The 15,434-nt window shown below is 26.6% G+C and overlaps 5 protein-coding genes across 12 annotated transcripts; 3 read left to right on the forward strand and 2 right to left on the reverse strand.

Annotated features, from left to right (window-relative positions):
- Positions 1-61: 61 nt before the first annotated feature.
- LOC124947185 (homocysteine-responsive endoplasmic reticulum-resident ubiquitin-like domain member 2 protein) lies at positions 62-2,707 on the forward strand. The gene is made up of 4 exons (XM_047488993.1): positions 62-498; positions 796-1,184; positions 1,261-1,596; positions 1,668-2,707. The coding sequence occupies exons 1-4, from the start codon at positions 361-363 to the stop codon at positions 1,942-1,944; spliced, it is 1,140 nt and encodes a 379-aa protein (XP_047344949.1). The 5' UTR covers positions 62-360; the 3' UTR covers positions 1,945-2,707.
- Positions 2,708-3,064: 357 nt separating this feature from the next.
- LOC124947162 (atypical kinase COQ8B, mitochondrial) lies at positions 3,065-9,516 on the forward strand. Of its 7 annotated transcripts, none has more exons than XM_047488962.1 (12): positions 3,065-3,207; positions 3,667-3,860; positions 3,991-4,524; positions 4,633-4,852; positions 4,957-5,081; positions 5,152-5,236; positions 5,288-5,403; positions 5,471-5,633; positions 5,706-5,908; positions 6,003-6,155; positions 6,279-6,379; positions 6,449-9,516. In XM_047488962.1, the coding sequence occupies exons 2-12, from the start codon at positions 3,669-3,671 to the stop codon at positions 6,621-6,623; spliced, it is 2,067 nt and encodes a 688-aa protein (XP_047344918.1). In that variant the 5' UTR covers positions 3,065-3,207; positions 3,667-3,668; the 3' UTR covers positions 6,624-9,516. The 7 variants fall into 7 exon arrangements, 6 of the variants coding, with proteins under 6 accessions (XP_047344918.1, XP_047344902.1, XP_047344928.1 ...); XM_047488946.1 differs by lacking the exon at positions 3,065-3,207 and adding an exon at positions 3,214-3,350; XM_047488972.1 differs by lacking the exon at positions 3,065-3,207 and adding an exon at positions 3,341-3,472.
- On the reverse strand, positions 6,753-8,433 carry LOC124947204 (probable 18S rRNA (guanine-N(7))-methyltransferase). Its single transcript, XM_047489027.1, has 5 exons — positions 8,049-8,433; positions 7,936-7,973; positions 7,684-7,862; positions 7,178-7,604; positions 6,753-7,099 (listed from the first exon to the last, which is right to left on the reverse strand). Exons 1-5 carry the CDS (start codon positions 8,085-8,087, stop codon positions 6,955-6,957), a joined length of 828 nt encoding a protein of 275 aa, XP_047344983.1. The 5' UTR covers positions 8,088-8,433; the 3' UTR covers positions 6,753-6,954.
- Positions 9,517-10,647: 1,131 nt separating the features above from the next.
- On the forward strand, positions 10,648-13,600 carry LOC124947192 (protein will die slowly). 2 transcript variants are annotated; one of them, XM_047489007.1, is made up of 9 exons: positions 10,648-10,851; positions 10,930-11,046; positions 11,195-11,291; positions 11,434-11,597; positions 11,780-11,869; positions 12,029-12,168; positions 12,407-12,638; positions 12,753-12,840; positions 12,915-13,600. In XM_047489007.1, exons 1-9 carry the CDS (start codon positions 10,810-10,812, stop codon positions 13,013-13,015), a joined length of 1,071 nt encoding a protein of 356 aa, XP_047344963.1. In that variant the 5' UTR covers positions 10,648-10,809; the 3' UTR covers positions 13,016-13,600. The 2 variants fall into 2 exon arrangements, with proteins under 2 accessions (XP_047344963.1, XP_047344971.1); XM_047489015.1 differs by having other exon boundaries at positions 10,652-10,851; positions 10,925-11,046.
- Positions 13,601-13,683: 83 nt separating this feature from the next.
- LOC124947211 (NADH-ubiquinone oxidoreductase subunit 8) lies at positions 13,684-15,044 on the reverse strand. The gene is made up of 4 exons (XM_047489041.1): positions 14,884-15,044; positions 14,331-14,577; positions 14,013-14,205; positions 13,684-13,948 (listed from the first exon to the last, which is right to left on the reverse strand). Exons 1-4 carry the CDS (start codon positions 14,909-14,911, stop codon positions 13,817-13,819), a joined length of 600 nt encoding a protein of 199 aa, XP_047344997.1. The 5' UTR covers positions 14,912-15,044; the 3' UTR covers positions 13,684-13,816.
- Positions 15,045-15,434: the final 390 nt, after the last annotated feature.

Genomic DNA, 15,434 nt, shown 5'->3' on the forward strand with positions numbered 1-15,434 from the left:
AAAATGGGATTTTATTAATATATAAATAAAATACGTAATCTTTGACCAATGATACACCGCCAAATCGTGATTCCATTTATTAACGTCCACATAAATACGTTATCTCGGCGTAAATGCATTATTAATTGATTCTCGTTTAATGTAAAATTTCATGTAAAGTAAAAGCTAAAGAATTTTACAAAATTCTTTATGGAAGTTAAAGAATCGATTAGGTGTTACAATTTTAATTAAATTCTAAAGGATCCAAAGACGAATATAGCCTCGGCAACATCGCTTCTTGATATCATTGTTTTCATATCTCGAAGTGCAGATAGGTGACTTAGGTCAGATATTGTGACTAAAGAAATCCAACATTGTATAATGATGGAAAGTGATACTGTTAAATTAATAATAAAAGCGCCCAATCAACAAATCAAAGATCAACTTATAAAATGTGATATCGGGTGGAGCATCGGTCGTCTAAAAGAATATCTTTCCGAAGTTTATCCCAGCAAACCAGTAAGTTTTTATTATTTTTATTTTTTCCTTGATATCGTGAAACCTTGTGAAAGTTACAGATCTTTTAAATCTTAGTGAAAGTCAATTAATCGATTAATTTCATTATTGAATGTTAATAATTTTCTCTAAGGATATTTATTTATTAATTTATATTAATATAATATTTATCTCATATATAAAATATATTTTTATATATATATATATATATATATATATATATATATACACATATATATAAAATATATATACATATATTATATATATACATATAATAAACTGATGTTGCATTTCTCATAGGAAAGCGCGGATCAGAAATTAATTTATGCTGGTCAATTATTGAACAATTCTTCTTATTTGAAAGATATTTTAAGACATTGTGATGACCTGGAGGACCAAGCATATACTATACATTTAGTATGTACTTCTCAAAAAAATTGTGCCAATAAAGTATTTGATCGAACACAAGTTAATGAAAGTGTAAATGTAAATTCAGCCATAAGAAATAATGTTGACTATATCAGAACTAATAATATTCAAAGTCAAAATCAAAGCACAAATAACATTATAACTCAACCTTCTCCAACACAATTGTATTCTATGCAACAATATTTTGATCCTCGAAATAGTCAACAAGTAGCTTGGATGCAACAAGCTTATACACACTATTTCACACAGTACATGCAATTGTAAGTAATATTACATTTTATATTTTATTATGCTACATTACTATATATGTATAATTCTAATTGTTTTTATTTACAGAATGGCAGCACAAGGAATCCAGTTACAAAGTACTATTCCTTATGTTCAGCAAATGAATATTAATCCAAATGAAGTTACACAAAATACATATATGAATAACAATAACAACAATAATAATAACGTTAGAGATAATCAACCTCAAGCGGCAGTGCAAGATGCAGCCGATATTAATGCAGGCAATAATAATGCAGCTGGAGAGGATGGTGTATTTAATCCAGATTGGCTAGACTTTTTTTATATGCTATCCAGAATTATTATTCTCTTTAGTATAGTGTACTTTTACTCATCTCCACTCAGATTTCTTATTGTTACATTCTTGGGCTTTGTAATATATTTGTAAGTTCTTTACATATTATCTGTAACGAATTATAACTTTCTATTTTTTAATAATGGATATTTTGTTGTAGGTACCAGAGTGGATTTTTCAGATTACATATTATATATATGCCTGAAAATAATAACGTACGTCCAGACAATAACAATCAAGTATTACAAAATGAAGGAGCAGCTCCACAAGTTGCCCCTGCGCAACAAAATGGTCAAGTTCCAACGGTACAACCAGAGGCTAGAACAAATGCTAATGAGGAAAATGAAGAAGAAAGACCTGGTGCTCTTGCTTTCACATGGACATTTTTCAGTTCGTTTTTTGCCTCTCTTATTCCAGATCAACCAAACGTCATTTAATTTTCTATTATATTGTTATGCTTCATAATTTGTTCTACCTATTGTTCCTTCATTTTAAAATTCTTGAAGTGTCATTACAAAACCTGAAGAGGTGATCTCATAATCATATAAGTTTGAGAAATATTTCAGTGTGAATTTTAACTAAAATTATGATTAAATTTTGAATTATTATTTTAATTAATTTCTTATATAAAAACTATTCATCAAGTCAATGATTAATGTACATGACTTTATTTAATATTTTAGTTAAAATGTTTCTGAAATTAATTATCTTACACAAAGTTTATTCATAGGGACGGGTTTAACATTTATAATTCAATGAGATTTCCTCAAGGTTGCTACACAGATTAATATAGTTATATTCAAAGAAGATTCTACAAAAATTGGTTATAGCTGTCTTCTCTTTAAGGAAGTTATAGGCTTATCCCAAAGTTATTAGGAATTTATTGTAAAATACTTTTTTTATGTTTGTAGTAATATAAATATACAACGAGAGAAAAATATATAGTGTATATAAATATTACGTTATACAAACCTGTATATACATATATATATATATGAACATGTGTACTTAAATATACATATGTATATATTATGTATATACAGACTTACCTATATATATATATACATATAAATCTATTGTAGAGCTTGTAACATATTAAATATAAGATAAAAGACACACAATGAAATTGGATGCCTTTTTAATTTTTTAAAAAGATTGTTGAAATGCGCAAATACAATAAATATTTACTGCAAACTGCAATATATATCATTATTGAATATACATTTTAAAGTTACATATATATATATATTTTATATTTGTACATTATCGTTATTAGTATTAATTTAATAGTAATATGTCAAAGAATTTTTAAAAATTTTTTATTTTATTTTATTTTTATAACTGAGAAGCAAAACAGAAAATATAACATGGAAAAATTTTGTATGCATATATTACGCTTGCGTACAAATGATTTGTCTATAATGTAAATTCTACAATGAAAATTTGAAGTTTCTTCAGAAAATTTTTAATCTTAAAACAAACAAAATAATTCAAATATAAATTATTCAATTTTATTTAAATGAAATTCTCTTTTAATTATTTTGAATATATACTTATATTCAAATATACACATATATTCAATTACGAATTATTCTTATATAAAGTATTATTGAGCATGCGTATTCGGAATATAATTAAACTATATATTTATATAATAATAACAATATTTTATAATAAATAGTGTTTAATATAATATATAGGTAATAAATTAATAATAATACATTTTTCATGAAAGTATTTAAAAGTGACATTGAATATTTCATATATAACTATAACTAACCTCAAATGTACAATTTTAAATTTAAATATGACTCAATCATTATTCAACCTTGATATCCATTCTGTAAGACAGTATAAATTTATTTAATGACCTAACTGCTTCTTTTTAAGAATTTAACGAAATAACATTTGTTGTTTGAAAATTTATTTAAATTTGATACAAGGGGCATATTAAAAAAAACACGTGTATATATGTAATTTTGGCAATTTTGTTTAATTCATAGAATGTTTTCTTACGATTTAAATGAACTTAATACTTATAACTTTCCTTTAAAACCAATAATACTGACACAGCTTTATTTAATAACAAAAATAATATTGAGATATGAATTTACATAAAATATTAACATTGCTATTTTATATCATTTATTATATTTTAGGGATGTCTCGATTGTGGATTTCTGATTTAATTAGTGTATTTAAAGGATCACAAAAAGTAACAAATGAGATTATAAAACATCAGGAAGAAGCAATCAAATTTGTTATCTTACATTCTAGTCTACGAACCTCTGTAAAAAGTTGCTTAAAAGATGTAGGAGTAAAAATAAATAACATAGATCCAAGTAAGGTTCCTGTAAGTCTCACAGCTAATATTATGCAAAAAGATATACATTAAAATGCATCTATTTGGTATATGATAATGATTAACACGTATATTTCATTTGTTTTTTGTATAAACAATTTAAACAATTGTCATATTATAGGAACAAGTGGCAGTTGAATTAAAGAATACATTAAATCGTTTAAATGTTGTTGAAAAAGGCATGACACAGTATATAAAAACTAGAACTAATCGAGCATTGAACATCACTGATGATGACTATAAACCTACAGTACATAAAACAAAATTATACGTCTATAATTCAGCTAAAGATCCCAAGGAAATACCTATTGATGAAAAAGATATGTCAATAAAAATTGATTCAAAACAAACAATATCGGAAGATAATTTACGGAATACTTTTACTGCGAACAAAAAATATGCAACTGTCAAAGAAAAAATAGAAACAATAACCAAGATGGAAAACGTACCAAAAATTGAACTTTCTAGAAAAGAAAAGGAAATTTTACATAAATTAGAGTTAGAACATGAGAAAGCTGAAAGAAAACAGGTCTCAGAAAATGTACTTTCTTCTCAAAAGGTCAATGATAAAACAGAAGTAAAACAAAATGATGTACATATTTCAAAAGCTTCAACAAAACCTCATATTAAACCATCTATAAAGCCTAAACAATCTGTAAGTATTATTCATAATACATTTTCGATTTTATATATATATATATATATATATATATATATATGTATATACATATATTATCAATATATTATATATATATCATTAAAGCTTTCAGCTAATGCAAAAGAGCGAACAGTTCCTTCTACAAGACTTCAGAGAATGGTTAATTTTGGTACTTTGGGTATTGGTCTTGGAATCGGAACGATTGCAGAATATACACGTAGATCATTAGGTTTAAAGGAACAAAGGATGAGTGAAACTGTTGATAATATGTTTCTTACTAAAGCTAATGCAGAAAGAATTGTCACAACATTATGCAAAGTAAGAGGTAGATAAGTATATAATGTATATATTTTTTAAAATTTTATTTTGGTATTATTACATATATGCCATTAAATATATATTTAATTACATATTACATATATATTAAAGGTGCTGCTTTGAAAATTGGACAAATATTGAGTATCCAAGATAATACTATTATAAGTCCAGAACTACAAAAAGTTTTTGAAAGAGTTAGACAAAGTGCTGATTTTATGCCAAAATGGCAAATCGAGGTACAATGTTTATATATATTTATACGTGTTCAAAATATGTTTCCTAAGTGATTTATTAATAAACTTTTAGAGAGTACTTTGTTCTGAATTGGGTTACGATTGGCGAACTAAATTAACAAAATTTGAAGAAAAACCATTTGCTGCTGCATCTATTGGTATGTATATTTGATATATAAAAAGACAATATTAAAAATTGTTTATCATAGGTCAAGTACATCATGCTATATTATTAACTGGAGAAGATGTAGCAATTAAAATTCAATATCCTGGTGTAGCTGCTGGTATCCAGAGTGATATTGAAAACTTAATAGGCATAATGAAGGTATTATTAGAAATATAAACAAGTTTAATATTTATTAAGAATCTCTAATGTATATAAATTTTCATAGGTGTGGAATATGTTTCCAGAAGGTATGTTTATTGACAATTTAGTTGAAGTAGCAAAACGTGAACTAGCTTGGGAAGTGGATTATCTAAGAGAAGCAGAATGTACAAAAAAATATAAAGAGCTTATGAGTCCTTACAATGATTATTATATACCAAAAGTTATAGGTAAAAACTTATCTAGTAAATAATCATTATATTATAAGCTGCCATAATCTTATAAATTATTATAATTTTTAGATGAACTTTCAACGAGTCAGGTATTTACAACAGAACTAGTGGATGGTATTCCTGTAGATAAATGTGCTGAAATGGATTTAGAAATACGAGAAAATATATGCAAATTAATCATGCGTTTGTGTTTAATGGAATTATTTGTATTTCGATATATGCAAACAGATCCAAATTGGTCAAATTTCTTCTATAATCCTGAAACAAAACAGGTTTATAATCTATTCTCATTAAAAAAAAATATTAATAACAAAAAATTTATATTACGACAGTGTTACAAACATTACAAATATTTTGTAATTTTAGCTTGTATTGCTGGACTTTGGAGCATGTCGAAGTTATGAAAAAGCATTCATGGATAAATACATAGAAGTTATAAATGCAGCTAGTTTAGGAGATAGAGAAAAAGTTTTGAATATATCCAGAGATATGGGTTTTTTGACTGGATATGAAACTAAGGTCTTTACAAAAAATATTATTTAAATTTAAATATTATATGAAATAAAGAAACATGTATAAATTTTCAACTTGCAAATGCTAAATACTTATTAAAATTAATAGAGATTCATAATTTTATTGTAGATTATGGAAAATGCTCATGTGGAGACGGTAATGATACTAGGACAAATTTTTCAAAGTGATCAAGAATATTTTGATTTTGGTGGGCAAGATGTTACGAAGAGGTAATTTATAATCTTTAGTTTAAATTTACATTAAATTAACTTTATAGCTTATGATTTATTATACTTTAGAATTCAAGCACTAGTTCCAACTATATTAAATCACCGACTGTGTCCTCCTCCTGAAGAAATTTATAGTTTGCATAGAAAATTATCAGGCGTGTTTTTACTATGTGCAAAACTTAATGTTAAAATGAATTGTCGTAATATGTTTCGTGAAGTATACAATAATTATACATTTGGATAATATTATTAAAACTGAAGATGAATGATAAATTTTATTCTTAATAAAAAAATGCTTATCATTCTATCAAATATCAATTTATTTTTTAATAAATAATATATATAGTTAGATTTAAAATTTAACGAAAGAAGATTGAAAAGAATTGATTTATTATTATAATTTTTTGTACATTATTTCACATCAACGTGATGAGATATTTTTTTGAATATGTACATACACAACACTCATTCTGCAATGTATATATACATTCTGATAATTTATTATTATTATTGCAAATATACGTTTGAGCAGTTTTTATCACAGAACAATGGTATTATTCGAAAAAACTTGTTCATCAAAGACGACCACTTCTTCTTCTGCCAGTATACTTAGAATCTGCACAAACTATTTTACCTTGTTTTCTACGTCTTTCCTTTTTTTCCGTAATCCAATCTCTGCTTTTTTTTAAAGGTTTACCTCTTGCTTTCTTGATATGTTCTCTTTGGAAACAAATTATAATTATTTTTGATTTTATAAGAAATGAATTAGAGAAAATACATTCAAAATTAAAAAAATACCTTTTCGATGTATAAGTAATATTCGAATTTCCTTCATTTGTACCTAAAGCTTGTGGAAGCGCAGCTGGTCCTCCTGTCATTAGAACTAAAAAGAACTTCTTTGCTTTTGTACTGTTAGGGAAATCAACGACCATACCACCAAAAAATCCAGCTTTTGTAGCTTGTATCATTACTAATTCAATTTGTTGATTATTCTCCGGATAAAATTGAAGAACTGCTCTTGCAGATCTTGTAAGACAAGAATAAAGTGTAGAGAAAAATCGATATAGTCTCTTGCTAGGATTGTGAGTAGCTTTATCTGCATTACATAACCATTGTAATGCAGAGATACTCACTGCGCCATCAAAACTTCCTGCTCTAAATGGCATTCCTTGACCCATGTCTCCCAAAATTAAATCTCCATCTGTTTCTCTCTCTTGAGCAACGTCTATTTTATATATATATATAAAAGATTACATTATGTAGTTGGATTAATAAATCAAGGAATAAACTAAAAAAATAATTACTAAGCATAGCAGAAGAAATGTCGATTCCAATCCAGGTATGTCCTTCATCCTCTAGTACACTCCCACTAAGTCCTGAACCACAACCAATATCTAATAATAATGCTGGTGCATCTTCTGACAATAATAATAACTCAACAGCTCGTTCACACATTTGCACTTGAATATCCATAATACGTGAACTGTGGAGACCAAGTTGTACAGATAAGATAATAATTTTATAATAAATAATTTATTTAACTTTATAAAGTTTACCTTTGTGTATATTTTCGTGCTTCGTCTTCATTGTAAAACTAATAACAGAAAATACACATGAGAGTTTTACATAACCTCTATACACTGCAGATTATAATTTAATAAAAACATACCACTTCAGGAGGTGCTAAATGTTCCGGACGCCTAGACATTTTTCTAAAGTCTGTTTTAATCTTAATTTAATTGTTATTATAACAATTTGTAATATGTTACTTAAATCTAAAATATACAATGCACTATTGAATGGCAAACTAAGAACACGATTGAAATTACTAGATGAGAATTCATTATAAATGAAATATCAAATCCTATATATATATATATATATCTTTTATTTGTAAATTATAAATTTAATTTCAATGTGAAATATTTTCTTCGAATATTCTTTTTCCTTTTTTTTTTTAAATAATAATTATACGATAGAAATTGAGAATATCAACTTTTAAAAATTTAAGGTTGTTCATCAACTTTCGCTGAATATACAAGCGCGTGTAACTCCAGCGGCAGATATGGACAAAATATGAACTACAAATGCAAATGAGAACGCTATCCCTACCATGCGTTTATCATATCAGTGTATAAGATTGTTTAGTATTTCTTTTATGTTAATTTATTTATTTGCTTTTATGTGCTTAAATAACAGTTGGTTTCGTGTAAATTAAAGTAGGCTGTAAATTCATCAATCTCTTAAATGCAAATCTTTTTTTTATTGTAGTATCCGTTTTGCAGTGATCCGAGAGAGATACAATGTCGATATGCATCTCATTTCACGACAGATTATTAAGCATAATCGTTCGTGCCCGCAGACACGCGCGCAAATGTTCACCTATCTTTCTTGTATTCTCGCGTAAAAATCAATGATGAATCGACCCATTCGACGATATATCGGACTCATCCGATCGCAGATATATCCTATCCTTTGATGATTTAGATTTGAGAAGAAAAGAAGGAGAAAATAAGAGAAAAAGAAGAAAAGAAATACAAGACGTGACAACGATAGAACTCCGAACGAGAGGTTGACAAATTGAATATCATTTGATGATTCCTCGATGATCCCTGGAAAAAAAGAAGTTAAGATGAAGAAAAGAAAGAGAAGAAATATGAGATGAAAAAAAGAGCAAGAGAAAGAAAATAAAGAAAACCCAGAGAAAGAAAAGAAAAAAGAACGAGGTGGACATATTGAATATCCACTCGAACAAAATCGAAGTACTAAAATACAGTTCGATTTTGATTTGACTCATGAAGGAGACCCATCCAAGGATCCGCATTGAAGAGCCTCTCCCAAGAATCGCAGCCAAGAGCTCTAAATGATGCTGAAACAGAAACCCGCATAAAGGCCCATACCCATGGGCCCTAATCATGGGTCCCACCCGAGACTTATAACTAATAATTAATAAAAGTAAATAAGAATAAATAGAAATGACAGCGAACATAAATGCTATAGAAAAGTTTTGTGTACGTTTCTTTAAGATATTATTTTAGAATTCTAATATATTTGATTCATTTATTTATCGAAGTATGATTAACAATGTAAGATGGAAGTACGTTAATGTTAATTTAATTAAATTTAGAATGAAAGATTTTGAAAAGTATTGTAATATGCACCCATTCGCTCGGTAATACTTTCATCTCATAAGATTTCAATATATTGAAAGTACTACCTATCCAAATCTCACCATGTGGACATTGTTACATTTGAAAATCCATTTATCCTTGTGTATTGTTTGATTTTGTTAACGTCACACGTAAGAAAAAAAAAAGTCAAAGTTAATAAAAAGATCATATATATTTATATTATTCAAGACCATCAACTCAGAGATAAAAATTTTTAAATATTGGAATTTTAAATCAAAATTATTTTATTTTTCTCGCGCGTTGCTATCTTTGTGACATTTTTTTTTTATTTTTGTCATAGAATCATCTGTTTAAAAAGTGACCAGGTAAGTTATCGTAGATTTTCTATGCAAGCAACGTGAAATGCATTTCCTTGCATTTTGATTTATTCAAAAAATCTGAGCATCAGCTATTTCTGTGTACAAGCACGAAAATAATCGCTACTTCACGATACAAAGCGTCCCATTCAAACGTAAATGGAAATCAGTAATAGAGGTGCGAGCTTCTGCTCTTTTGCCGCAAATTTCGAGGGGCGCCACAGTACGAAGCTTTTTCTTCGCGAAAAATGTCAAAAATACCATTTACGCCAATAATAAGAACAAGTGTAATTCTTAACTTTTAATTTTTATGAAAAAGATCTCACTTTAAAGATGAAGGTTTAATCCAGGATACTGCTTTTTCAAATATTTGAACGATGAATCTTTGTCTTTAAAATAAGACCTTGTTCATTAAAATCGGTCAAGAATTACACCTGTTCTTATGCTTGGCGTAAACGATTATAAAACAAAATGTGATGAACAGCCTTAATAAATATATCCTCTTTTAACAATTATACATTTCCGCATTCTAGGGAATATTTTTAAATAACAATTATACAAATTTAAAATTACAATTATTTATTATAATTAATAATTTATAAATTTTATTGCATAACTTTTAAATATTTTTCCAACTCTTTAAAATATAAATTTTCGTTTGACAACAGACTGATTCTCGAAAAGCTCTTCATATAAAAACAAAAGTTGAAAATTAGAAATAACTAATTGATTTTGTATCATTACTATCCAAAGAAAATACATTGGGTAGTATTATCGACTTCACGGAGTAAACTCGAACTACGATTTTCGATAATTGTATTGAAGGAATGAAATATCGATTTAGTCGTTTGAACTACACGTGCTGTTTATTTGCTAAAGATGAAAAGATTTGTTGAATGTTATTGATGAAGAAAATTTTACGATTTACTTCATTATTAATATTATGCAAGGGATCTTTTTTAAGGAAATAATACCTCCTTGTGAGGTAAGCAAAAATCGACGTTTCACCTCGAAAGTTAAGAAACGACGTAACCTTAGATCTCGTTGCTTTTCTTCAGTATAGCGTCCTAATAAACAATTGGAAAAAATGGTACCACTTGGGCCTTCACCGAGTCATCAGTCGTCTGTTAATAATTCGTCTACTACATCTGCTACCGGAACGAAAGGTAGTTCAACATTGGTAAGTTTGTTATATTTATACCATAAGTACATGATATATATTGCGTTTTTTTTTACTTCCTTAATCATGTATAAGAAAATGAATTGTATAATATTCATAAAAAATAATTTAAGTCTTTATGTAAATTTTGTACATTCATTACTTGCAGAAGCCAAATTATACATTGAAATATACGCTAGCTGGTCATACTAAAGCTGTGTCATCTGTCAAGTTTAGTCCTAATGGAGAATGGTTAGCAAGTTCTTGTAAGTACAAAAATACTTAAAAAGTTATTGAAACATAACAGAGTTGCTTTAATATTGTAAAATAAATATGTAAAATATGTAAATGTATTAAATAAAACAATAGTAAAGTATATATAATAATAATAATTTCATTTGTTTTTAGCTGCTGACAAACTTATCAAAATTTGGGGTTCTTATGATGGAAAATTTGAGAAAACCATTTCTGGTCATAAACTTGGTATTTCTGATGTTGCCTGGTCTAGTGATAGTAGGTTGTTAGTATCTGCTTCTGATGACAAAACATTGAAAATATGGGAATTAAGTTCTGTAAGTTTTTATTTCATAAAAACATTTCATAAAAAATAATTAGATGATAAAAAGTATTTAACTTCTATTTCCAAACATTTACTGTTTTGATTACTTTTTTATTAATTTAAATCATCGATTTAAATTTTACATTATCTATAGAATAAAATATTCTTCATTGTTAATTATTTATAAATTTTCAGGGAAAGTGTTTAAAAACGTTAAAAGGTCATAGTAATTATGTCTTTTGCTGTAATTTTAATCCTCAATCTAACCTTATAGTTTCGGGATCGGTGAGTTATTTAGTATTGTTAAAAGAAAAAGAATTATATATAAATTCTATGAATATTTCATATGTATTGACTAGTAAAGACACTTGTATATAAATAAATATATATTATCATATAATATATAATATAAAATATGATATTAAAAAAAAGAATTTTTATTAGTTTGACGAAAGTGTACGCATTTGGGATGTAAGAACTGGAAAATGTTTAAAAACACTTCCAGCTCATTCAGATCCAGTAAGCGCAGTGCACTTCAATAGAGATGGTTCTTTGATTGTTTCCAGCAGTTATGACGGTCTTTGGTAAGTTCTTGTATAAATACAATTTTGTCAAAGTGATTTTATGTCCATAATTAATAATTTGTCATTTACTTCCACAAATTTCAACTTTATCTGCTTTTGATTTTACATTTTCTCTGTTATGCTTTTTTCTTCTTTTTAAACAAATTTTCTATTTAATTTAAACAAATGCTTATTCTGCCATGCACATATGCTGCTATAAAAAGGTGTATATATCTTTATATATTACGTGATAATACAGTCGAATTTGGGACACAGCATCAGGACAGTGTTTAAAAACACTGATAGATGATGACAATCCTCCGGTATCTTTTGTAAAATTCTCACCAAATGGAAAATATATCCTAGCTGCTACATTGGACAATACATTAAAACTATGGGATTATAGTAAAGGAAAATGTCTAAAAACATATACGGGTCACAGGAATGAAAAATATTGTATATTTGCCAATTTTTCCGTCACAGGAGGAAAGGCAAGCTGTTTTTTTAATATTTGATCTTTTTTATGATTTTTAATTTTGCACTTCTTATATTTATCCTTTTGCTACAATATATTTTTTTATTGATTTTTCTTTTTGTTTTTTCAGTGGATTGTATCAGGCTCTGAAGACAACATGGTATACATATGGAATTTACAAACAAAAGAAATAGTGCAAAAATTACAGGGACATACAGGTAAAGTAGTAGTATTTGTGTATGATAATTTTGTGCTCATAATTTCTTATTTTACTTTTTATTTTTAAAAACAGATGTAGTACTATGCACAACATGTCACCCAACAGATAATATTATAGCTTCTGCTGCTCTTGAGAATGATAAGACCATCAAACTATGGAAAAGTGATACATAAAATAGATTCTTTTTATTCATTATTGATTTTGCCTGTACAAAATGTGCTTTTATATTATATAGATATCATTATATTAAGTACATAGAATTCAAGCTTGAATCACGCTGTTTTTATTTTCTTAAACGTTACAATTCGTTAAGTAAAATAAGAACTAGGGGTATATATTCAAAAAAGTACATACCTGTAAAGCGTGTCATGTGGTCCATAAAAACTTAAAATTATTGGTTGTCTGTAATTGTATACTTTTAACTACATTTTTGATTTTATAATACGTACTTGGATAACAATATTTAACTTATCATTTATTATTTACATAATGAAAATCATTTTTGCATAAGAGTTGCCATTTAGATGCGAACAAAAATTGAGATGAAAAGAAATGTAAAAATAATTCACTTTTACTTTATATTGTTCTATTTTGCAATATGAATAATGATCAGACAGTATTTATTTATGTTCCTTTCTTTCGAAATGTAAAAGTTAATATTTTAAATAATTATAAAACAATTTTTATTATCGTTTCGTTATACCATTAACTTGACTGAAAGGAATAAGTTAATTAAATAAAATTATTTTTGCTCTAACTAAGAGAAATGTTTGTTTTATTATCCTGGAAAACAAAATGTGTTGAGTATAGTTTAGAATAAGGTCAATTATTGTTGTAAGCATTTATAAACACAAAGATACCATATATTTTTAATTACTTTAGATAAATATTGATCTGTGCTAATGCTATTTTTATACTAAACTTTATAACATTTTTAAATATTTTAGTGTGGTTTAATCAAACCACAGACTTCATTAACGATAAAGATGATCTGCATATATATTACTAGCTATCTCAGATTCCCATTTGTCTCCATTATTTAATAATTTTTCTTTATTATACAGCATTTCTTCATGAGTTTCAGAGGAAAACTCAAAATTTGGACCCTAAAATTAGAAATACATAAAAATATTTATTATTTGTATTAAATTCTATAATTGAATGATATACCTCGACAATTGCATCTACTGGACAAGCTTCTTGACAAAAACCACAATAAATACATTTGGACATATCAATATCATATCTCGTAGTACGACGAGATCCATCTTCCCTTTCTTGTGCTTCAATGGTAATAGCTTGAGCAGGACATACAGCTTCACAAAGTTTACATGCAATACATCTTTCTTCGCCTGATGGATACCTATTATTAAAATAATTTTATAAATGAGTGCAAATATAGTTATAGATGATAATATACTTTTAGAAATAATAAAACATGATGACTTTTCTCATTATTATATCAATTAATTATTATGTTATAAATACCTTCTCAGTGCATGTTCCCCTCTAAATCTTGGGCTCAAAGGACCTTTTTCAAAAGGATAATTTATTGTTGCTGGTTCTCGAAAGAAATGAGATAACCCAATTCCAAGACCACGAAAAATTTCGAGCATAAATAGATTGGAACCATGATCTTCAAGAGTCATATCTTTTTCTGATTTATTAATATAATAATATTTGTTACGTAGTGAATACGTATTCCAAATACTTGGTACAGATATGAGCCTAGGCCCTGCAAAACGATAATAAATGTTCATATATAGGTTAACATTTCTTTTATTCGTCAAACGAATAATAGCAACAGAAAAATTAATTGACATAATTTAAAAGTGGTTTGAAATGTCATTTTTTTTTTTTTATTTATATAAATAACACAGATAAATATAATTTTTTCTTATAATAATAATTAAACTTGTGTTTTTTAGAAATTATACAAAATTATTATTACATCAAATTACGTAAATGGCGAGAAAGAAAGAAAAATATTAAATAATTTTTTTATTAATCAGAAAATAATTTAATATAATGATTAATATACCATTACGGATCAGCTGTAGCGAACCCATAATTGCAGTCGCAATTTGCACAAAGTTGACTAACTTTTTAGTATTCTCACGTACATAGAAACGTATATTTTTGTGAGATAAGAAGCAAAACTCGATAAAAGGTACCTGTAGTAAAGATTTTGTTACCTATAGGGAGCGCTAATATCGCACTATCTTTTATGCGCTTGATAGACAAGCTCTTTATTAATTTGAAATATAAATTTGATATTACTTCCAAATAAATAATTTAAAAAAAAAAAAAAAGAATATTAAATAAATATAATAATAAATACTAAAAAAGATAAAAACAAAAATTTGAAATATGAATGAATTCCTACAATTTTATTAATATAATAAGAAAAAATAATAAATACTATTCAAAAATTAATTTTTTGAAAAGAAGGAAAATGTATGAGAATAAAAAAAAGTGAAAATAGTCAATTAAACAAAAAAAAAAAAAAAGAAAGGAAGAAAAAAAGGAAAAAGAAAAAGATAAAGATAGGTATTATATCGGTATGTGCAATGTAATATTTATACATTTATT

The sequence above is a fragment of the Vespa velutina genome, chromosome 1 (genome assembly GCF_912470025.1).
Source record: "Vespa velutina chromosome 1, iVesVel2.1, whole genome shotgun sequence".
In the NCBI taxonomy this organism is placed as follows: Eukaryota; Metazoa; Arthropoda; class Insecta; order Hymenoptera; family Vespidae; genus Vespa; species Vespa velutina.